The sequence below is a fragment of the Myxocyprinus asiaticus genome, chromosome 29 (assembly GCF_019703515.2).
Source record: "Myxocyprinus asiaticus isolate MX2 ecotype Aquarium Trade chromosome 29, UBuf_Myxa_2, whole genome shotgun sequence".
NCBI classification, from domain to species: domain Eukaryota; kingdom Metazoa; phylum Chordata; class Actinopteri; order Cypriniformes; family Catostomidae; genus Myxocyprinus; species Myxocyprinus asiaticus.
The window spans coordinates 19,275,215-19,300,042 of record NC_059372.1 but is presented as its reverse complement, the minus strand read 5'-3'; the positions used below and the strand labels follow the sequence as shown (position 1 = coordinate 19,300,042).

The 24,828-nt window shown below is 40.3% G+C and overlaps 1 protein-coding gene across 3 annotated transcripts; it reads right to left on the bottom strand.

The window, feature by feature from the left end:
• Window positions 1-1,591: 1,591 nt before the first annotated feature.
• On the bottom strand, window positions 1,592-24,547 carry LOC127420601 (uncharacterized). Of its 3 annotated transcripts, none has more exons than XM_051663021.1 (16): window positions 24,113-24,547; window positions 23,844-23,959; window positions 23,517-23,733; window positions 14,441-14,993; window positions 14,122-14,252; window positions 13,856-13,907; window positions 13,583-13,722; window positions 13,394-13,457; window positions 11,935-12,074; window positions 11,764-11,830; window positions 11,576-11,643; window positions 4,021-4,119; window positions 3,828-3,932; window positions 3,428-3,716; window positions 2,093-2,253; window positions 1,592-1,958 (listed from the first exon to the last, which is right to left on the bottom strand). In XM_051663021.1, exons 2-16 carry the CDS (start codon window positions 23,897-23,899, stop codon window positions 1,926-1,928), a joined length of 2,175 nt encoding a protein of 724 aa, XP_051518981.1. In that variant the 5' UTR covers window positions 23,900-23,959; window positions 24,113-24,547; the 3' UTR covers window positions 1,592-1,925. The 3 variants fall into 3 exon arrangements, with proteins under 3 accessions (XP_051518981.1, XP_051518982.1, XP_051518980.1); XM_051663022.1 differs by having other exon boundaries at window positions 14,122-14,228; window positions 23,844-23,918; XM_051663020.1 differs by having other exon boundaries at window positions 1,593-1,958; window positions 23,844-23,918.
• Window positions 24,548-24,828: the final 281 nt, after the last annotated feature.

Here is a 24,828-nt window from a genome sequence, read left to right as displayed (position 1 = left end):
TGGGTCAAACATTTTGGGTAGCTTTCCACAAGCTTCCCATCTGGATTATTTTCAAGTATTTTTGTATTTAAACATGCACAGACAGACGTCTTTGACAACTTGATACATATCTGGGGACACTTTTAAAAGATGCTGTGTCAAGTTACAACTCTGAAGAGGAGATGCCATTCTCTGTCATTCAATAAGTTGCTGGAATTTTGGCCCATTCCTCCAGACAGAACTGGTGTAACTGAATCAGGTTTGTAGGCCTCCTTACTCGCACATGCTTTTTCAGTTCTGCACACACATTTTCTGTCAGATTGAGGTCAGGGCTTTGTGATGGCCACTCTGATACCTAATATAGACTTTGTTGTTCTTAAGCCATTTTGCCACACTTTGGAGGTATGCTTGGGGTCATTATCCATTTGGAAAACCCATTTGTGACCGAGCTTTAACTTCCTGGCTGATGTCTTGAAATGTTGCTTCAATATATCCACATAATTTTCCTTCCTCATGATGCCATCTATTTTGTGAAGTGCACCAGTCCCTCCAGCAGCAAAGTACCCTCACAACATGATGCTGCCACCCCCATGATTCATGGTTGGGATGGTGTTCTTCGGCTTGCAAGCCTCACCCTTTTTCCTCCAAACATAACGATGGTCATAATGGCCAAACAGTTAAATATTTGTATCATCAGACCAGAGGACATTTCTCCTAAATGTAAGATCTTTGTCCCCATGTGCACTTGCAAACTGTAGTCTGGCTTTTTTATGCCGGTTTTGGAGCAGCCTTTCAGGTTATGTTGATATAGGACTTGTTTTACTGTGGATATAGATACTTGTCTACCTGTTTCCTCCAGCATCTTCAAAAGGTCATTTGCTGTTGTTCTGGGATTGATTTGCACTTTTCGCACCAAACTACGTTCATCTCTAGGAGACAGAATGCGTCTCCTTCCTGAGCGGTATGATGCTGTGTGGTCCCATGGTGTTTATATTTGTGTACTATTGTTTGTACAGATGAACGGGGTACATTCAGGCATTTGGAAATTGCTCCCAAGGATGAACCAGACTTGGGAGGTCCACAAAGGGGCACTGAGTTTGAAGGTAGGCCTTAAAATACATCCACAGGTACAGCTCCAATTGACTCCAATTAGCCTATCAGAAGCTAACATTTGGCTTGACATCATTATCTAGAATTTTCCAAGCTGCATAAAGGCACAGTAAATTTAGTGTATGTAAACTTCTGACCCACTGGAATTGTGATATAGTCAATTAAAAGTGAGTCACATGGGGTAACCTCCTCGTGGTCGCCATAATGTGGTTCGTTCTCGGTGGGGCGCGCGGTGAGTTGAGCGTGGTTGCCACGGTGGATGGCATGAAGCCTCCACACGCGCTATGTCTCCGTGGCAACACGCTCAACAAGCCACGTGATAAGATGTGCGGGTTGACGGTCTCAGACGCGGAGGCAACTGGGATTTGTCCTCCACCACCCGGATTGAGGCGAATCACTACATGACCACGAGGTCTTAAAAAGCACAATGGGAATTGGGCATTCCAAATTGGGAGAAAAAAATAAAAAATAAAAATCCACAGCACATGGACATATTTATATATACACATTTATTGTACACTATACACAATATACAAGTTCAAAGCATTGAGTTTCCATAAGTGACAAGTATAGGCTAAAATGTTTTGGGAAGTTTCCAATAATATGAAGATACAGTCTTGCATTCAGTCATATTTTCAACTGTGAATCCCATTGAAAATCATATTTATTCTAATAGTCAATCAGTAGCCAATTGCTGGGTGTGCTGCTACAGATAAAAAGTGCAACACTGTTTCAGGCAGACATCCACTGAAATATGTGTCATAACCATGCATGGAGTGACTCAGTGTGCAATATTTTGAGGAACACCCTGATTGAAGAACCAGAGGTAACTGGACTCAGACGTATGGGAGGCCAATGGGTAAAAAACACTGTAGAGAGGAGAGACAGAAAAGATGGATCAAAATTTAGTTCGTTAGTAGATAGTTTAGTATGCTGAGACATGCATGCCATTTTTTTAAATGTCAAAATAACAAAATAGAAAAAGTGAAACTGCATTACTCACAGTGGAGTCTTGAAACAGAAGTGTGGTGGCTACAGGGTTTCCACAGCGGGGCTGAACTGGGCAAGACAGCAGGCGAGAGGTGTAGGTAGCGCATTCGTCATCCAGAAACAACTCCTCAAGAGGAGTATGACGTTGCCGCAGGGCAGACACAAGGGGAGGAACTACAGACAGATATGGAAACATTACCACGTAGTGGAAGTATCACTCAAAACACCATGCAAATACTAAAGGAATATACAATTCCTTCAATACAAGTTAAGCTCAAATCAACAGCATTTGTGGGATAATGTAGATTAACACAAATTAATTTCAACTTGTCCCTCCTTTTCTTTAAAAAAAATCTGGGTTCAGTGAGGCACTTACAATGGAAGTGAATGGGGCCAATCTGCAAACGTTAAAATTCTCAATGTTTCAGAACTATAGCCACAAGAAATAAACATTATGCCGGTTAGCATGATTTTATTGCGATTAAATCGCTTGCTAACCTTTTCTGTGTAAAAAGTTATATCCAATTTTACAACTCTGTTGCCATGACAACATAATGCCGTAAACCCTAAAACTCTAAAATGACCATAAAATGATTTAAACAACTTTACAGCTCAAAAAATACATGAGATTTAACAGAAGAATTAATGTAAGTGCTTTTATAATTTTATAAGCTTCACATTTCTGCTTTTAAACCCTCAAAAAATAGGCTCCATTCACTTCCAATGTAGATGCCTCTCTGTAACTTTTTACTTTTCACTGTTTTTTTTTTAAAAGAAAAGGATCATTTTTGTCATAATCAACATCATGCCACAAATGCTGTTCATTGAGCTTAACTTGTATTGTACCCGGGATATTCCTTTAACAAGTAGACTCTTCAGGAAGCTTAAAACTATGGCTTAAAGGCAAAGTGTGTTATTTCTGTGCCACTATAGCACCACCAAATGGAATTACGAAACACATTAACTGTTTTTAAACTGGTTTCCCAGAACACTCCCCACATTTGCAATTGGTAGGCATACAGATAGTCCTGGCCCAAACTCATGCCATTGTTTGAGCCAATGTTGCTGTGTTGAGTTTGTCAGGATGCTCAAACAAACAGAGGAACGTTTTCATAGTGCATCAAAGCCACAGTGTTTACTCTTCAGGAAGTCAACCTACCAATGGCTTGACTTACAGAAGGTGTTTTAACACAGATTTTAATTACATGTCCTTTAAGGATACTTAAATAGAAATGTGTGTGTGTATATATATATATATATATATATATATATGGTCATTGAAATACATATCTGTAGCATTTTGTATAATTAAAAAGAAAGTAAAAAAAGCACAATTTAAAGTGGTTACCTTTTGATTGGCTTTTTGTGCCGGTGTTGATTTGTTTAGTATAATCTAAGATGGGAGTGATCTGTGATCCATTACTTTGGTCTGACAGCAGTGGCAGTGTACAATGGGATGTATCACTGTCTCTACAGAGCTGCAGAGGGGCCCCTGCCAATGGTTTCTCCTGAGGCCGGCCTGATCCCAAGAGTCTTTGGCTTGATGAGAAAACAATGACTGACCCTCTGTGTGCTGCTTGTATGAAAGGCTGGGCTGCTTTCTTGTCATCATTTTTAATGTGAATGTGAGGTTCAGCCTGCATTAAAGATATCCATGTCTCAACATGTAAATAAATTTTAGGGCATTAAGCAAATGGAAAGTGAATACAACAGCATAAAATAAAAATCACAGTTAAATACAATCTTACAGTTTGGTGACTGTTCAGTATTTCAAGTGAAATATCATCTTTCTTCATCTGTTCATCATCCATCTGCTCTGGCTCTTTAAATAACCTTTGAACAACATCATCTCCCTGCCAAAAAAAATCAATGTTAACTCTAGATTCCATATTTAGATCAAGCAAATACTTAAAAGGGTTCTATGCCCTGGGGCGGGTTTACCTCGTGGCATGTCAAGACTTCAGTGCTGGGGTCATGGGGTTCACTCACACCTGGAGAGTTCCTAAATCTGGAAGTCTTTTGTCCGGTAAAGAGCTTCCTCTGTAAATAAAAATTTAAATATAATATCAATTCAACTTAAATTTAAACATAATAAAAATGTAAGTACACTGTCAGAGTTTTTGCTTCAATGTTATATTTTGGCCACTAGAGGTCCCTATGGTACTCATGTCTATCTTGTGCCTCTTGTAATCAGTGCCATTGTTTTCACATGTGCCTCCTTCTGGGCTGTGTATTTAAGCTGATCACTTTCTTTTGTTTCTTTGCTTGGTTATTGATGTTCCTAGCCAGTTGCTGCCGTAAGTCTGCTCTAGTTCTAAGTACTAAACTTTGAAAGCCTTTTGGATTGTTTTTTCTCTGTGTTTATTTTTGCTGTTTTTTGGTGTCTTTTTCCTGAGTTCTTTGGAGATTGTTTTTTTTCCTCCTTTTGGATCCTTTTTGGACTAAAGATTTTTCTGTTTTGTGGTTGTCAGTAAGAAATTGCTTTTTGTATCCTTTTTGCTATTTTTGTTAAAACTCTTCTGAGTTCATTTAAGAACGCGTATGACTATTGTGTTCAACTCCCTTCTGTGGCTCAGTGGTGGAAATTAAGACTCTTCTGCCAGAGACCCAAGTTCAAATCCTGGCTCTGTCAGAATAACCAAGCCACATTATGAACCCAGAAACACCTAATGCTCAAGAACTCCTGGCCACAATTGCTCAGCAGGAGTCCACAATCCAATGCCATGAGTCAGCACTAGTTCAGCAGGAGACTGTGATGGCTAAACACTCACAAGTGCTGTCTGATCTCATGATTTCTGTCCGTCAGATCCTGGACCGGCTGCCCTCTACTTTAGCTACTGCTTCTATTGCTGCCTCGGTACCCCTTCCGGATTCTCAAGTGCTCTCTCCTCTGATTGAACCTCGCCAACCTCCACCACAACATTTCTCAGGTAATCCCAGTGCATGTGATGGGTTCCTGACTGAATGCTCCCTCACATTTGAATTACAACCATCTTCCTTCCCCTCAGATCAGGCCAAGATCGCATATGTTATCACCCTCCTTTCTGGCAAGGCTCTTTCTTGGGCAACAGTGGTCTGGAAGGCACAGGCACCCTTCTGTTCAAGTTATTCTGTGTTTGAAAAGGAGTTCAAGCGAGTCTTTGACCACCCCCTCAGTGGCCGGCAAGCCTCTAAGAGACTTCTCACCCTCCGACAAGGTAATGGCAGCGCGGCTGTATATGCCATACAGTTTCGGACAGTTGCAGCAGGGAGCGGCTGGAACGACGAGGCCCTCATGGTGTGTTTCCTGAATGGTCTGTCTGAGGCAATCAAGGATGATATGTCTACCAGAGAACCTGCTCGTGATCTCGAGACCCTCATGGATCAAGCAATCTGGCTGGATAATCGCCTGAGGGAGAGAAGACTGAACCGGCCATCTGTTCCCACATTGTCTGCCAGTCCAGCACTTGCTCAAATGCTACCAGTGCCCCACGAGTCCTCGGAACCCATGCAATTGGGAAGGACTAGGCTTTCCCCATCAGAACGAGACCGTCGCATGAGAGAGCGCTGTTGTCTATATTGTGGATTGTATGGTCATTTTCGCTCCGCCTGCCCCGAGCTTTCGGGAAACGCCCAGTCCCGTACAGGCAAGGAAGGACTGTAACGGGAGTTACACGCACAGCTTCACCTTCCAACTCTGGATTGTTCCTTCCCATCACACTCACTTGGGAAGATCAAAAACACCAACTCCAGGCATCGATTGATTCTGGTGCTGCCGGGAATTTCATGGATATTTCCTTTGCCAAAAGTCTCCAAATTCCTATTAATTTCCCTTCCTGCCCCCTAACTGTGACAGCCTTGGATGGAAGACCGTTAGCTCCAGGGAAAATAACCCACCTCACCTCTCTCCTTTGTCTCATCACTTACCAGCACCAGGAGAGAATGTGCTTTCACCTTATACAGACTCCAGAGTTCCCTATTATCCTCAGTCACCCCTGGCTCCTCCAGCATAACCCACACTTTGACTGGTCCACTGGCGCTGTTCTCAGTTGGGGTCCCACCTGTCAGACTACATGCTTGGCCCAGAACTCCCCTGATCTTGTTCTCGAGTCCCAAGAAGCCCTAGATCTGTCTCAAGTCCCTGCTCAGTACCACCACCTCAAAGCAGTGTTCAGCAAAAGGAAGGCCACCTCCTTACCTCCTCATCGCCCCTATGATTGCACCATTGAGCTGCTCCCAGGAACCTGTCCCTCCAGAAGTCGTATATTCTCTTTGTCTCCCCCGAACAAACTGCTATGGACAAATACATTAACGAATCCCTTGCGGCAGGTATCATCCAACCATCCACTTCCCCTGCTGGAGCTGGATTTTTTTCCGTTGGGAAGAAGGATGGCGGACTCCGGCCATGTATTGATTACAGGGGCCTTAATAAGATCACTATTCGAAACCGCTATCCCTTGCCGCTAATGGCCACTGCTTTCGAAATTCTGCAAGAAGCCTCCATCTTCACTAAGCTTGACTTGCGCAATGCCTACCATCTCATGCGCATCAGACAAGGAGATGAATCGAAGACCGCCTTCAACATGCCCACTGGGCACTATGAATATTTAGTTATGCCCTTCGGTCTCACTAATGCTCCTGCAGTATTTCAAGCTCTCATCAATGATGTTCTCAGAGACATGCTCAACCAATTTGTGTTTGTCTACTTAGACGATATCCTCATCTTCTCGATTTCCCTCCAAGAGCATGTAAAACACGTCAGTAAGGTTCTCAGATGTCTTCTTGATAACCATCTTTATGTTAAACCTGAGAAATGTGAGTTCCATGTGATCAAAGTTCAGTTCCTGGGGTTCATTATCAAGCCTGGCCAGATACAAATGGACCCTCAAAAGGTTCAAGCAGTTGTGGATTGGCCCTCCCCCTCATCGGTAAAGGAAGTACAGCATTTCCTTGGCTTCGCCAATATTTATCGCAAGTTCATCCGGAACTTCAGTACTGTGGCGGCTCCTTTATCTGCCCTCACCAAGGGGAACACAACCAGCTTTAATTGGGGACATGAAGCAGAGTTGGCCTTAAGCAAACTCAAAAGCCATTTTACCTCTGCACCTATTCTCATTCTCCCTAACCCAGATAAACCCTTCATCGTGGAGGTCGATGCTTCGGACGCAGGGGTTGGAGCTGTGCTGTCCCAAAGGGGGGAGGACAACAAGTTGCAACCATGTGCATTCCTTTCCCACCGCCTTACACCGACTGAGATGAACTATCATGTAGGGGATCGAGAGTTACTGGCAGTTAAGCTAGCGCTTGAAGAGTGGAGGCATTGGCTTGAGGGGGCCAAACACCCATTCCAAGTATTCACGGACCACAAAAATCTGGAATACATTCAGCAGGCAAAGCGACTCAACCCCCACCAGGCACGTTGGTCCTTATTCTTCAACCGATTCAAGTTCATCTTATCCTACCGCCCCGGCTCTAAGAACCTAAAACCTGATGCTTTGTCCCGAGTATATGTAAACACTCCTCAGGAAGATTCTATTGCATCGATTATCCCCAGTTCCAAGATAATAGCTCCGATCTGGAAAATACTGTAAAACAAGCCCAAGCCCGAGAACCTGACCCAGGAGGGGGGCCAACCCACTGCCTGTTTGTCCCTAAAGCTGTCCACTCCCAGATCCTCCAGTGGGGACACTCGTCTCGTCTCACTTGTCATCCTGGTACCTCTCACACTCTTGAGTTCCTCCAAAGACGATTTAGGTGGCCAACTATCAAGGAGGATGTGACAACATTTGTAAACGCATATCCCACGTGCAACCAAAGTAAGGTCCCTCACTGTTCTCCTCAGGGGCTATTGCATCCTTTCTCCATACCTCATAGACCTTGGTCTCATCTTTCCATGGATTTTATCACTGGACTTCCGCTATCACAAGGCAACACCACTATCATGGTCATAGTTGATAGATTCTCCAAGGCCGCCCGATTTATTCCTCTGCCCAAACTACCCACCGCTAAAGAAACTGCTGAACTGGTTATAAACCACGTCTTCCGAGTCTTTGGCATCCCACAAAACATCGTCTCTGATCGAGGACCCCAATTTTTCTCCCGATTCTGGCAGGCATTTTGTCAATCTCTGGGGGCTACAGTGAGTCTATCTTCTGGGTTCCACCCGGAGTCCAATGGGTAAACGGAGAGGCTTAACCAAGATCTTGAGACTACACTGAGGTGTATGGCAGCTAACAACCCATCCTCTTGGTCTTCCTTCATCATGTGGGCAGAATACGCTCACAATACCCTTCGCTCCTCTGCTACAGGCATGTCCCCTTTCGAGTGCCAGTTGGGATACACCCCTCCACTATTCCCTGAGCAAGAAGTGGAGGTTGCAGTTCCCTCTGCTCAACAGTTCGTTAAACGTTGCCGCCAGACATGGAAAAAAACCAGACTCAAGCTCTTGAAGGTCTCTCAGCAGTATCAGCACCAGGCCAATCGCAGACGCAGACCTGCCCCCACTCTGCGCCCCGGCCAAAGAGTCTGGCTCTCCACTAAGAACATTCCCTTGCGGGTGGAATCCCGTAAACTTTCCCAGAGGTTCATTTGCCCCTTCAAGATTGCCAGGAAAGTAAACCCAGTTACTTATCGTCTATACTTGCCTAAGTCTTTGAAGATAAATCCCACTTTTCATGTCTCACTGTTAAAACCTGTTTTGTCTTCTCCTTTTCTTGCGACAGGTAAACCTCCCCCTCCTCGTATCATTGGTGGCCAGCCAGCTTACACAGTCCACAGAATACTGGATGCCTGTCGAGTACATGGGTCCCGGCAGTATCTTGTGGACTGGGAAGGCTATGGCCCTGAGGAGCGCTCCTGGGTTCCTGCCAAGGACATCTTGGACCCCAAACTAATTCAAGAATTTCATGCTCGCAAGTCCAGTCGTCCGGGAGGGAACGTCAGGAGCCGTTCCTAGAGGGAGGGGTCCTGTCAGAGTTTTTGCTTCAATGTTATATTTTGGCCACTAGAGGTCCCTATGGTACTCATGTCTATCTTGTGCCTCTTGTAATCAGTGCCATTGTTTTCACATGTGCCTCGTTCTGGGCTGTGTATTTAAGCTGATCACTTCCTTTTGTTTCTTTGCTTGGTTATTGATGTTCCTAGCCAGTTGCTGCCGTAAGTCTGCTCTAGTTCTAAGTACTAAACTTTGAAAGCCTTTTGGATTGTTTTTTTCCCTGTGTTTATTTTTGCTGTTTTTTGGTATCTTTCCTGAGTTCTTTGGAGATTGTTTTTTCCTCCTTTTGGATCCTTGTTGGACTAAAGATTTTTCTGTTTTGTGGTTGTCAGTAAGAAATTGCTTTTTGTACCCTTTTTGCTATTTTTGTTAAACTCTTCTGAGTTCATTTAATAACGTGTCTGACTATTGGGTTCAACTCCCTTCTGTGGCTCAGTGGTGGAAATTTAGACTCTTGCGCCAGAGACCCAAGTTCGAATCCCAGCTCTGACATACACATTAAGATCACAATCCATTTTAATTCCATAATGTGACATATTCCAGTAAAGCAGAATATTCAACGAAAAAATAAAGGTAGGGGGTTGGAGTTAATAATGAGAATGGGGTGTTTTTAACTAAAATGGAGCCTGACCTGTTGACCAAAATATTGTCACAGGAATCAGGCCATATTTATTTCAGCCTCTGCTTTCTGGGAACTAAGATTGTGCCTGAGATGTCAAGATTGAAGGGGAAGTTCATCCTCAAAAGTATCATAATGTATCCCAATGTTAGCCCTTCTTAAAATATATCATAATTTGCTATTGTCACTATTACCTATATTACATAAACAATTACTGGCATTAAATTAGTGTGTTAAAGGGGTCATGTCATGAAGAATCACATTTTCCTTGATATTTTGACATATAGGTATTTCTACTATTAAAAAAAAATACTGTAAATTTCAGAACTCAAAACTTAATCCCCAGTGCAATAAAAGCATTTACTGAAACCAAGCGGCAAAAACGTCTCCTCCTCTACTTCCGTGACTACCCTACATTACTACTGGTACATTTATTCATAATTGCCTCTACAGCTCAAAAACGCCTACTTTTACATCAACGCACACTTGGCCCCGCCCACTGGTGCTTCAGTTCATAAACTGAAAGAGGACAAACAACTATTCCTGAACTCCAAAGGGGACCTATCTGGATTATTTTCAAGTATTTTTGTATTTAAATATGCACAGACAGACATCTTTGACCGCTTGATACATATCTGGGGATGCTTTTAAAAGACGCTGTGTCAAGTTACAACTCTGAAGAGATGTCATTCTCTGTCATTCAGCAACTGCCTCTTGCTGTTTTGAGCACAAACGCATCATGGACACGTTCTTTTGCCCATCTGTACTATTTTTAATTGTTGGTGTATGAAAACAAGCGCTGATGGACTTCTTTGACCGTTTAGATGCACTTCCTGCGATGTGCATTTCAGTGCAGGATGATAATGGAAACTGGATGTGTGCACGTCTAGTTCACACCGTGCTGTGGACTATGTATGTGCATCATGTGTCTTCAGCATATTTCACTGTGGATTGCATGTTTTTTCACCTCATATCAATGTGGATTGCTTGTGAACTAGTCATAAAATGATTCAAGCTTTGCAAAGGAACTGTTATTGAAGGATGGGGCAGTTAAAGACACTTAGACCCTTACAAAACAGTTATTAACAGTTCCATTCATGAATATTTCAAATGTCATGACTGTTTGATTGTTTATGGTGCTGACACCCTGCTTACACCGTGCGTTTCCGTTGACGCAACGCAGCGACTTGAGGCGGTCTACACCGGGCACATCGACACAAACTTTCTAAACTGTTTATTTGTGTTGTTGGCAGTAGTAGTGCCAGCACGTGCAGTGCAAAATGGAACGTAACATCCATTTACTGTCCGCGCAATGCAATGCAATGCAATGCACGCTTCCATGGTAGACAGCATCATTGATTATAATGGGTTCTATTGCTTTTGATGTAATGCGACTCTCACGTCCGGTGTAGACAGGGTGCGAGTGTTAACAGTTGTGCTTGAGATGAACGGTTTAATATATTCGGATGCAATGTGTTGGATGTGCGTTATGTGTAACCCATGAAATTTAGTTTTATAATGTTGTGGAGCTTGTTCATTCTCTTCAGGTTGAGTTTCAAATATGGCTGAATTTGTGGGGCTGCACGATGTTAGCCAATCATAACAGTGGGTGTTTATGTTGAAATTTTAAGGAGGCACTTAGGGCAAAACCGAGAATTTCAGACAGAGGGCCAGAGACAGGGTGGAAAATGATCATATATTACTAAATTACGAGTGTTTTAATGCAAAAACACATTACCAACATTATCAGAGTACCTCAGGGAAGATAATACAACCATATAAAAAAAAAAGAGCATTTAATGACTCCTTGAACTGTTTTTTTTTTTTTTTTTTTTTTTTTTTTAAAGGCTGAATTGCATACAACAGTAGCTTAAAATGTAAAGTCAGCCAAAAAGAACACTGACCATTGATTGTGGTTTGGTGTTTGGAACCCGTTGAGGCGTCCATTTCATCACTGGAGTTCTATTTGCACCTGCACCATAACAGAAAAACAATGAGTTGATACAAACAAAGAAAAGGGATAAAAACATGGTGTCAAAGGAAAAAAAAAAAATTGGAATACAAAAAAACAAAACAAAACAAAAAAACCTACAATGAGATGCTGCTGCTACTGTTGCTGTGGCTTCTGTTTTCGTCTTCTTCATGGGTACTCTCTGGGCCTGATGTATATAAAGTTACATGATTCAAAACAACTTCCTTCCTCAATAGCACTCAGTTACATACAACTGTGTGTTCACAATGAATGGCATATGACCAAACTCACAGAATAAATGGAGGTTCCTCTGCCAGTGAGACAGGTTGAAACTCTGGGTGTCGCTCCGCCAGCCCCCCCCAACCTCACACCTTCATTTTGTAGAATACTGCACAGGGCTGCAGGGTCGGGGGAGAAGGACACAGCACTTTCTAAAGGAAGATATAATATTTTGCATCACTTGACACATTTCACATCCATCTTAATGGATTAAAATAGAGATATTATACAAAAGCTATGTTTGGAATGAAATACTAGCATACTACTTACTACATATTGCCTCCTATTATTACATTACATTTTTGCCCGAGCCCCCCTTAAAAGAATAGTTCACCCAAAAATGAAAATTCTCTCATCATGTACACACCCTCGTGCCAGCCCAGATGTACACGACTTTCTTTCTTCTCCTGAACTCAAACAAAGGTTTTTAGAAGAATATCTCCGCTCTATATGTCCATACAATGAAAGTGAATGGGTACCAAAATGTTTAAGCTCCAAAAAGCATATAAAGGCGCCATAAGAGTAATCCATAAGACTCCAGTAGTTAAATCCATGTTCTCAGAAGCTATATGATAGGTTCAATATTCAAGTCCTTTGTCATGATAAATTCTCCTCCCTGCCCAGTAGGTGGCAATATGCAAAAAAAATGTGAATTGCCAAAAACAAAAGAAGAATGTGAAAGTGGAGATTTATAGTAAAAAAAAAAAAGGACTTAAATATTGATCTGTTTCTCACACACACCTATCATATCGCTTCTGAAAATATAGATTTAACCACTGGAGTCATGGATTACTTTTATGATGCCTTCATCTGCTTTTTGGACCTTCAAAGTTCTGGCCACCATTCACTTGCATTGAATGGACCTACAGAGTGGAGATATTCTTCTAGAAATATTTGTTTGCGTTCAGCAGAAGAAATCAAGTCATACACATACATCTGGGATGGCATAAGGGTGAGTAAATGATGAGAGAATTTTCTTTTTGGGGTGAACTATTCCTTTAATTTCTGACCCAGGTAAATTGTAGTTAATTCACTATAATGCAGGTTTAAATCTTAAATCTTTATTTAAAATATTTTTTTATTTATTTTACTTGTCTAAAAGCTCACTATTGGCAGTCCAATTAAACAATAAGTCAAGAAAATCATTTGTAACACTAGAAATGTAATGCATTGCAGTACACATTAGCCTATATCCCCTGCAGTATTTAGCACCACACAGATTCCCTCCCCCTAATATCACCTGTATCTGACTAACAAGCTAACTAACATAACTAAAGGCTATTGGCTATAAATTTTTTTATAACGGATTTGTCCCAACCAAACTTCCAGTTTCAAGAGGAATTATGTCAACACAGGAAAGAAAACTCTGTCAAGTGATTTCATGGGGTCTTTAATCTATAACTCCATTATATGACTGGATAGTGCTGCTGATATCAATATGATTAGAATGACAAAGAAGCAAAAAACTTACTTGTAGGGCTGGTGGCCTCTACTGGAGTTTGTTTTTGAGTCTTTTTGGCAGGTACTCTTTGAGCCTATGGCAGACAATGTCACTTTTAAGAACCATATTTCATTATCTATTCTGTTAAATGTAGCATTTGGAAGTAAAATACAGTATTAGAACAATGTGTGAATGGACATTTCAGTGGAGTGCACTCACAGAATATATTGATGTTCCTCTGCCAGTGGGACAGGTTGATGCTCGGGGTGTTGCCCCAAAATGATCTCCTACTTTAATTCCTTCGTTTTGCAGAATACTACGTAGTGACGACAGGTCAGGAGAAAAGGACCCGGCATTGTCTTAAAAAAAAAAAAAAAAAAAAAAAAGGAAGAGATACCATTCACAGCTTCTCAAAGAACTCACTCATAGCTCATCTACTGCGACCTGTGAGAAAAGTAAAATCTTTGAAGATCATCATAAAGATGAACTTACCTGCATTGCGGTCAATGCCACGATGACTCTTCTTCACAGAAACTCTTTGAGGCTAAAAGATCAAAATACATGAGCACCAACTATCAAGATAATACACGTCTTAAGTGCATATAAGTTACATATTGCTATTTTAATGTGGTGACTGCAGCAAAAAAGAGCCTAATTTTAGGTTACATCATACTAGACTGGAAAAGCCCTACGCATGATCATCAAGGGGCTAGCACACATTTTGGCTTCATCAAAGAGCTTTTCTAGGCATTCCTAACCATATTATTGGAGGTTCCTGGTCCAGGGGGGCAGGTGGACAAACGCGGCATCATGCATTGAGCTCCACCAGAACTCGATCCGTCACATGGGAGGACACTGTGCATATCTGAAGAAAGAGTTGAAACTGACCCTGCACTCACATGCAAACAAATTGTTTATCAGTAACCAGTGGTTAAATCAAACTTCACATATTTACACAAACTTCACAAAAATCAATAGTATTCAAATAACATAAACACTGTTACCAACCAAGAATATCAACCACAAAAAAAAAGAAAGAAAAGCTTTGATTATATACAAGATCAACATACAACTCACCTGTAGTGCTTGCATGGCTTTGTATATCAGTTGCTGATTGTTTAGTTTGGATAGTTTGGAAACCGTGCTTGTTCTTTGGTGCATGACAATCAAAACCAACATCTACTTTACTGAGCGCAGTTTTATATGAATGACTCAAACTGGAGTCTTTGGAAAGCTTAGATTGTACAAGAGTGATGCTACCTAAACGTGAACTTAAATCAATTTGACTGCAGACTGCAGGTGGGTAACCGTCAGTAGAGCCTGATGCCATTGCTTTGGTTGATGCCACACTTTTTACATCACCAGGCTGAGGCACAACAGATTGTGCCCCTAGTTGCTGTGACTTGTTTGCCTGAGTCCTTAGAACACATGGTGTGGTAGCTTTATGGCTCGTAGTTTCAGTTCTTGCACTTGGATTTAAGTTTCTCAGTTTTGCCTCTGGTGTTAGCTGGGCAGAAGGTGTCAGGTGCGCTTTGCCAGTGGCGACTGTGTTTCTCTGACTGTGTATGCGTGACTGGGACAATTTAAAAGGAACCGGTTTGGTGCATGTCCTTTTTTTCTGAGCTTTAACCTGTGGACAAAAGTAAAAAACATAATATTTCAGCAGCCACTCCTGGTCATTTGCTGAAGCACAATTATCCTGAGAGAGTACAATACAAAATCGGAATACAAAAGCTTTAAAAATAAGATTATGCGATCCCTTCAAATTGCTTGGCATAGACCGACATTTATTGTAGCCTGTGTTACAAAATTCAAGCAAATTTCCCCCCACACATACGAGACATTAACCTGTCTCTTTAATTTGGCATTAACCTAGAATTATGAGGAATAAGTAGTAACGGTCGACCGATAGTGAATTTTTCCGATATCGATAACTAAGGTGGTGCAAAAGGCAGATAACGATTAGTCAGCCGATAGGTTTTTAAAACCAATTTATAGAATGATAAAAAACGTCTTAGTCTTTCCTTACCATAAAGGGCACAGACATTAAGGCTCAAAATTAATAAAATTCCAAAAACAGTGTATTGGGCATCCAAATCCAAATAATAACCAGAAAAAATAAGATTTGGTGTATAACGCAGGACTTTGCATCCATAACAATGTTCTATATGTAAGTTTTTACCAAATGAAGCTTTTTAAAGCCTATATATTCACTAGATGAAGAGTTTTGTATACAGTTGCAAGAAAAGTATGTGAACCCTTTGGAATTTATCTTGTTTTCTGCATTAATTGTTTTTAAAATGAGATCTCATCTTCATCAGTCACAAGTGTATAGACAAACAACAATGTGCTTAAGCTAACAAAATACAAACAATTATAATCTTTCATGTCTTTATTGATCCCATTAAACATTTACAATGCTGTGGAAAAAGTGAACCATTGGATTTAATAACTGGTCCATCCTCCTTTGACAGCAATAACCTCAACCAAGCATTTCCAGTAGCTGCGGATTAAACCCGCACAACGTTCAGAAGGAATTTTGAACCATTCTTCCTTACAGAACTGCTTTTGCTCAGCCATATTATTAGGATGTCTGGTGTGAACAGTTAGTTAGAAAGGTAGAGTAATTAAAAACCTACATAAGGTTTTTAAATTTTATTTTCAATAAGAACTCTAAAACTGATTCAGGGTTGACTTAGTTAAAAATCTCTTCAGAAGTATTTGCTACTGTAAAATAATTTCCTAAAAAAAGTAAAACCAGCACAATCCAATAAAATATGCTTCAAAGGTAGTGGATTCTGACATGCGGTGCATAATGGTGGATCTTAATCCGATATTAAAAACTTATGTGTGATCTGGAATGTCCTATTCTTCAAAGGGTGTAAATGATCAGATCCCAGCGATTACTGAAATTAAAGATACGTCTTTTGCCCACTACAGAGTTGATTTCATGCAATTTATTCTTAATGCATTGATCCCATTCTGTTTGCCATTTGTTGATGATATAAGAGATTACGGTAGGTTTCATATTGGAGTATCTGTAGAAAGTGCTTCTTTAGCAGCAGAGTCTGCTTGTTCATTTCCTTGGATTCCACAACGGCCAGGTATCCAGCAAAACTAAATATTAAAAATCTGTGCCTCGAGAGCTGACAGTTTGGTTAAAATATTTACAAGGGCTGGGTGGTCATTTTTGAGTGATGGTTGAAGACATGATTTTGAATCTGTTATTAAGAAATTTCTCTGTTGTGTGGTCTTAATGTGATCCAGAGCTAGAATAATAGGATTGGCCTCTACTGTAAAAATTTAACTCTGATTGGGGAGCCTTATTCCACTTTTTTGGTAATTGATCACATATGCAGCCAACACATGATCTCCAGACTTTGATCCATCTGTGTATATATAGGTGTGTGTGATCGAAACATCTCTTTGAGATTCCAGGGTGGAATATTGCAGAAGTATGTCTGTTCCAGTATGCTTAAGTCAACTTTTTTGTTTTCTAGATGGGATTTAATCTGTAGACTAGGAGGTTGGATAAGGCTTGGTTTTCTCTCATACAAATATGAATACTGGGGTGAGAGGATTGCATCATATGCTGGATTTTCTTTGTTGGTCTTTACTTTTGTTGTGTATTGCAGGGCTAATTTGAGACATCTGTTCTCTAGAGAAAGTTTATTAGCCTCTACATATAGACTTTGAATTGGTGATGTTCTGAAGGCCCCCAGTGCCAGAGGTATGCCTTGATGGTTAACTGTGTCCAAAAGTCAGATATATGATTTCCTGGCTGAGCCATACACTATGCTTCCAAATGTGAACTGATCACAACTGATTTTACATAAGCAACTCATCAGGGCTAAAGATCAGTAGTTAGAAGGATCGTTATGATCCTTTCCTGCCTTTGGAATAGGAATAATTTCCACTACTTTCCAAGAATATGGAACATCCCCTGACATCCAGATGGAGTTTAAAAAAAAAGTAAAGTAAGGAAAGGACAGTGAGAGGCAAATCTGTTTAAAAATGTATAGTGAATATTGTAGGGTCCAGTTGCAGTATCATGTGATCTGGTTATGGCTCGCAATAGCTCTTCCATTGTGAAAGGTTTGTTGTAAGGTTCCATATTACTGGATGAAAAGTTAACATCTTTATTTTATTCCTGAGCCTGAATTGTTTTAAAGGCAGGGAGGCAGTTCTAAATAGAGGAGATATTTTCAAAGGTTTCTGCAGGGATATTTGCAATTTCATATTTCGTAGTCAAGACTGAGTCTTGATGTTTAAAGCTGCACTATGTAAAATTTTTGTACACTATGCAAAGGTGCTCTCCAGCGACATCTGTGGTTGAAACTTAAAATTGCAAGCAATTTGCAGAAGAATACATTACGTCAGTCGTGTTTCAGCACTGCTCTTATGGCGGATGAATCTCCCAATTTGAGCTTTCCTGGACATAGCCTATGTGTGATCTTAACTGGAGCTGGAGTCATAATGTGCTATTTTCATGTTGATATTATGTTATATGATTAAACATTTGAAACTGAAATATTACTTGCTTTGATGAAGATAAACAACACTCATATATATATATATATTTGAATTAATTTTACACTTAAATCACTTTTCTGACACTACACTCAAAGCACTTTTAAATAGAGAACAGGGGACTCTCCTCAGCCACTACCAGTGCATCTTAATATGATTATTCAAGTGTTTTATCCACTATTAATGTTTGAATAGTATTGCAATTTTTAATTTAAGAGGTTAAACTCGTGATATGGGTGATACGAGTTCAATAAAAGACTTTATTATTTTTATACTGTATTGTCCAGCCTCAGATACTACAATAGCTTGTCTATGCAATGCACACGATAACACCATAAACTAAAAACATAAAACGAGGATTCAATAATGATGGGGATAAAATATACTTTATTAAACATAAAAATAATATGTTTAAATATGCAATAACAATTACAAGAAGTCAATTTCAGAAGTCATATTAAACATGTCACAGTAACTTCACCGGACAACGTAGATGCATCGCGATCGGTTAACACACGAGTAATATTCGATTAATAAAAGCATGACAAGCTATATAAGCTTCAACAACCCTACCAGAAAACATATCCAAGCATTATAGCAGGTAAACAACTTCGCCAAACAGATAAAAGGTAAACATCCATCTAGACTGCAGTGATGCTGTCATGAACTGTGTGAGTGTTACTGAACTAAGCTGAACAGCTCAGTTAGTTTCTCTAGCCGGAGCATGAGACAGCCAGTACTTCTTTCCTAAGTGTGCAGACATGACGTAAAGACGCAAGAATGAACGTCATAAGCCAGTGATTTCACGGCAAATCGAAACTGACAGCTCAAAATACAAATAATATTTATAAGCTAACTGAAGTGAATCAGGATAAGGTTAGGACATTTTTTTTTTTAATACTGCTTGTTTATGTACTCAATCAATAATGGCAATTTGTTCAATTTTAACCAAAAAAATCATACATAAATCAGCTTTAATACACCGATCAGCCACAACATTAAAACCACCTGCCTAATATTGTGTAGGTCCCCCTCATGCCGCCAAAACTGCGCCAACCCGCATCTAAGAATAGCATTCTGAGATGCTATTCTTCTCACCACAATTGTACAGAGCGGTTATCTGAGTTACCGTAGACTTTGTCAGTTTGAACCAGTCTGGCCATTCTCTGTTGACCTCTCTCATCAACAAGGCATTTCCGTCTGCAGAACTGTGCCTCACTGGATGTTTTTTGTTTTTGGCACCATTCAAAGTAAATTCTAGAGACTGTTGTGCGTGAAAATCCCAGGGATCAGCAGTTACAGAAATACTCAAACCAGCCCATCTGGCACCAACAATCATGCCACACTTTCCATGAGAGATCTAGTAGTAGCTCAGGCTCACAGACGGTTAGGTCAATTGCTGAATAAGTACCATGTCCAGGATGTAATAGGTTTGAGACCCAAAAGGCACAGGGCATGGTTGTTTATAAAGTCCTCAATATTCTTGCCTTTTGTATTACACTGATTACTAACCCACAAGGTATTATGTCTGTTAAAATCCCTCATAAGTGAAGGGGGAGGAAGCTGCTCCACAAGGTTGTCCAGATCTTGATGCTTTATAGTCATATCCGGTGGAATGTATATGGAGCATACTGTGATAGTCCTCTGGAGGGTTAGATGTACTGTGGTTACTTGTAAATTGCTGTTTAGTGTGATGTATCTATGTATCACATAATTTCTAATTAAAATAGCTGTTCCACCAGAAGCACGTCTATTGTTTGGACCAAAAGAATTTAAAAGTTACGTTTTTAAAAGAAAGGATAGTATCAGGTGACAACTGTGTCTCTTGTAGACAAAAGGCAAGTGGATTAATAATTGCAGCTAATCGCTACAATTCTGAGAAGTTAGCTCTGAGCCCACGGCAATTCCATTGGATAATTGTGTGATCCATGTTTAAGTTGGGAAAGTAAGGATATTACCTCTAGTTCTGCCTTTTGGTGAGCGGCTCCTACTGTGATGGCCACTCTCATTTCAACATCTTTGATTGCTTTCGGCTTTGTATTCTCATCTTGTGATACTTTTGATTGTGAACATCCTGCTTTTTTAGAATTCTTGTTAATTATTTTATTTTCTGTTTATAAGTTCTGGTTGGTCTGGTAATGGGTTGATGTTGTTTCATTCTGATTTCCTGCACTCTTTGATCTAGGAGGAGGTATGCCTTTACTGTTGCTGACAGTTTGTGGTTTATCCTTTTGCAGCCAGGTCAAATCTGTCTGACAGTCCACTGAATGAAAAGTTTTTTTGACCACAGAGGCAAAAGTTTTATTTACAATGAAATAGGGAACCACAGAGACCAGTTTGCGTGCTTCATTGTAGCTGATTTTCTTTGTACATCTTATTTTCTGGATTTCTTTCTCTTTCATCCACATCAAGCATTCTTTTGATGTAGCCATATGTTCTCCTGCACAATTGCAGCATTTGGGTGGCTTCTGGCAGTTTTCTTTGTCATGATCCACCTCTCCACAATTACCGCAGATACGCTTATTCTTACAGCTGTTTGATCCATGTCCATACTTTTGACAGTTAAAGCATCTCAGTGGATTTGGTATAAATAAGTCCTCTTGAACATTCATATACCCGATTGTGATTCTTTTTAATGAAGGTAATAATGTAAGTGCCAGTTTTGATGATTCAAGCTTCTCTTTTGATTGTTATTCTTTTCACATACATCACTATTTGGGATTTAAGTTCAGAAGTTATTTCTTCTTTATCTACATCATCCAACTCTCTGGTATGAATCACTCCTTTGCTGTAGTTGAGTGTTGGATGTGGAGAAGTCTTTATATCAAGTTCAACCAGCAAATTGACAAGAAGAAGGTTCTCTGAATTAGCATTCTTACAACATTCCACCAGAATCTGGCCAGATCGCAGTTTCTTCACCTCCTTAACAGTAATAGCTATTCCTGTAATACCCTTGTGAATGGCAAAAGGAGATAGCTTTGTGATTGGCATATCTGATGATGCAGATCCAATAATTACACATTTTGGCCAATCTTCATTGTTAGATGTAGAAGCACATGGATTCTCAGAAGTGCAGTCCATGTCCAGGTCTAAAAGTCATTTTTTGGATGTGTGTTTGGTAGCCATGTTTAGCGTATTATGCTTCATCATCTCTACTCCCCACCCACCTTGGAATCCAACAAGGGGATGCATGCAGGAAATCCTGCAGATTATGCACCAGGGATATAGGGATGGTATACTCGAGCACAAAGAATGAGAGATGTTCATCTACTCGACTGACCCTTCGCCAACATCTTCTGGAGATACTGAAAAGATAGCTGATGTTAACCCATTACAGCCGATTGATTGGATCGGGCCTTTCCAATCTCCCACGGTGTTGAAATAATGGAAGCTGCAGCAAACCACATTTCTCATGGGTCGCAACTCACAGCAAACAAGTCGCCCTCTTTTGTCGTATTTTACGATTAGCAGGGGGATGCTAGGACTTTAACTACTCAGGGTCCTTACGGAGAGGTAGACAGTGATGGTATATGAAGATGGGAAAACTCAAGTACATTATAGAGAGAGAAAAAATTATGAAGTATATAAACAACTGTGACCTTAGTATGGGAGGCTCAAGGGTTATTCACTCTTGCCCAAGGAGTTGACCCAAGCACTACAGAGGGAAGGAGTGTGTCACTGTCCCGCGCCATGACCGGTCTGGTGTGAATGGCTCTATTGAGGTCATTCCACAGCATCTCTATTGGGTTGAGGTCTGGGCTCTGACTGGGCCACTCAAAAAGTTGGGTTTTCTTTTTTTTTTTAAGCCATTCTGTAGTGGATTTACTTCAATCGCTGCATCACCCAACTTTTGCTGAGCTTCAGCTTGTGCACAGCCACCCCGACATTATCCTCTAGGATATCTTGATAAACTTGGGAATTTTTTTTCCTCGATAATGGCAAGCGGTCCAGATCCAAAAGCAGCAAAGCAGCCCCGATTCATAATGCTCCTTCCAAAGTACTTCACCATTGGGATGATGTTATGTTGGTATGCAGTTCCATTTTTACATCATATGTAGTGCTGTGTGTTTCTCCTAAATAATTCAACCTTAGTTTCATCAGTCCACAAAACATTTTACCAGTAGCGTTGTGGAGTGTCAGGGTGGTCTTTGGCAAACTTCAGGTGCGCAGCAATGTTTTTGTTGGAAAGCAGCGGCTTCCTTCCTGGTGTCCTGCCATGGACACCATGCCTGTTTAATGTTTTATGTATAGTAGACTCATTAACAGAGATGTTAACCAGTTCCAGTTATTCCTTCAAGTCATTAGCTGTCACTCCAGGATTCTTTTTTTTTTTTTTACCTCACTGAGCATTCTGCTGTGTGCCCTTTGAGTCATCTTGGCTGGATGGCCAGTTCAAGGGAAAGTAGCCATAGTACTAAATAGTCTCTATTTATAAAGTTTGTCTAATTGTGGACAGATGAATATTTAAGCTCTTCGAGATAACTTTGTAACCCTTTCCAGCTTTATGCAAAGCAACAATTCTTAATCTTTTTTTTTTAATCTGTTTTTTGCAAGGCACGGTCCACGTCTAGTGAAAAGCAAACTCAAAATGTTTGTGTGCTTTTTATAAGTCCAAGTAGCTCTAACCCACACCTCCAATCTCGATTCATTTACTGGATGCCAGGTTTGCCAACTCCTGACTCAAATTAGCTTTTGTTGACATCATTAGACTATGGGGTTCACTTTTTCCACAGCACTGTGAATGTTTAATGGGATGTGTTCAATAAAGACATGAAAGATTAGAATTGTTTGTGTGTTTTTAGCTTAAGCACATTGTTGTTTATCTATACTTGTGACTTTGATGAAGATGAGATCACATTTTATGTCCAATTAATGCAGAAAACCAGCTAATTCCAAAGGGTTCGCATAATTTTTCTTGCCACTGTATATACACTCACTGAGGTCTTTATTAGGAACACCTGTACACCTACTTATTCATCCTATTATCCAATCAGCTAATCGTGTGGCAGCAGTGGAACGCATAAAATCATGCAGAAACGGGTCAGGAGCTTCTGTTAATGTTCACATAAGCCATCAGAATGGGGAAAAAATGTGATCTCAGTGATTTCGACAGTGGCATGTTTGTTGGTGCAAGACAGGCAGTTTAGAGTATTTCTGTAACTGCTGATCTCCTGGGATTTTCACACACAACAATCGCTAGAGATACTCAGAATGGTGCCAAAAACAAAAAAAACATCCAGCGAGCAGCAGTTCTCAGACGGAAATGCCTTGTTGATGGAGAGGTCAATGGAGAATGGCCAGACTGGTCTGAGCTGACAGAAAGGCTATGGTAATTCAGATAACCACTCTGTACAATTGTTGTGAGCAGAATAGCATCTCAGAATGCACAACTCATCGAACCTTGAAGCAGAAGACCACATCGGGCACTTTATCAGGACCATAGTGTTCCTAATAAAGCACTCAGTGAGTGTATATATATTTCATCAGATGAGGTTTATTGATGAGGAATAATAATAATAATAATAATAAAAAGAGTTAAAAAACAGCTATCGGCACCGATTCTTTGGTAAAACCGACATATCAGTCTCTCTCTAATAAGTAGTAAACAAAGCTGTATCCTTACCGTAAGGGGCCTCTGTTCCCATTTAGGATTTTGGGTTAGGTCAGTTAGACCTGGTTGGAGAGATCTGGCAAGTACTGGAAGCCTGCTGACACCTCTCAATTTATTAACACCCTTTCCTGCTTCAGTTGAGGCATTTGGGTCCAGATTCTCAGTACCTCTTTTAGATGAGGGCACAGCACAGAGTTTATCTTTATTCAAGTCATGATTCTTCAAGATCCTAATAAGAGAAGAGAAACTGCTACATTAAATATAATGTCACGTGTGGGGGAGAAAAACTCTTAAAACAGATTAAAGCCTGACAATATATACAATGATCAGCTCACTTACCCAGTATGATCCAGGTGAGTTCTGTTCTGGGGTTGTAGAGGGTTAGAGGATGCCATCTCAACAGAGGTTCAGTTTCTATAACACACCAGGTCTTTTTAATGTTCATATTATGAGCCCTAATATGGAAATATTGTATCATTATTTAATAACACTGAAGCATTAACGTAAACAACGCCCAAAGGGTTATGAATATCATTAGGTCAATAGGTATATACATGTTTTACTAGCCTATACATGTTTTAATCGTTTATCAATCCACACATACGTACCAGGACGGGGTTAAGCAGTATCCAAAACCTGTAAATACTCGAGAGCGCAGTACTAGCGTGTTGACTTCCGGAGTAGTTTGTAAAAAGCGCTCATTTTCACTGGCTGACGGAGAGGTTACAGCAGCCAATCAATGGCCGCCACTGACACTACTATGGAAACAGAAATGCTGCTTTAAATCACGTGACCTATTATTATTATTTCAACGTCTGGCACACAATAGAATTATGGACCCATTGTAATAAACAAAGAAGCAAGTTGGCGGGTAACTTACTGTCAAGTTTGTTACAAACCTCTCAAGAAATTAGAAACTACACGATACTTCTAGATGAACTTAGGATTCTAATGATAAAAATGCAAACAATGTCGATACTTTTAAAAAATATATATTTTAATAGAGCTCACTTGGAAAAATCCGCTCAAGCCTTTTCAAAAATCATAGTTGGTGACAACAGCAAAAGACAAAGTCCACTTATTACTATTCAATGGGTTCAAATTTGACTTGGTTTTTCAATGGTCCTGAATGTGTACTTGTACTGTTTCTCTTTTTTTCTATGAAAATGCTATATACCTACACACACACACACACACACACACACACACACACACACACACACACACACACACACACACACACACACACACACACACACACACATATATATATAAACTGAGAGGAACTGTAATAACATTAATTGTTCAAATTTTTTTTACAGAC

Excerpts from the sequence above, each read along its gene's own strand:
- LOC127420601 (XM_051663021.1), bottom strand. The coding sequence starts at position 23,899 with ATGGCATCCTCTAACCCTCTACAACCCCAGAACAGAACTCACCTGGAT. Across the intron at positions 14,253-14,440 it reads AAGCCATGCAAGCACTACAG|GGTCAGTTTCAACTCTTTCT; the intron begins GTGAGTTGTATG and ends ATGTGAGTGCAG. Across the intron at positions 3,717-3,827 it reads TACTGAACAGTCACCAAACT|GCTGAACCTCACATTCACAT; the intron begins GTAAGATTGTAT and ends TCTTTAATGCAG.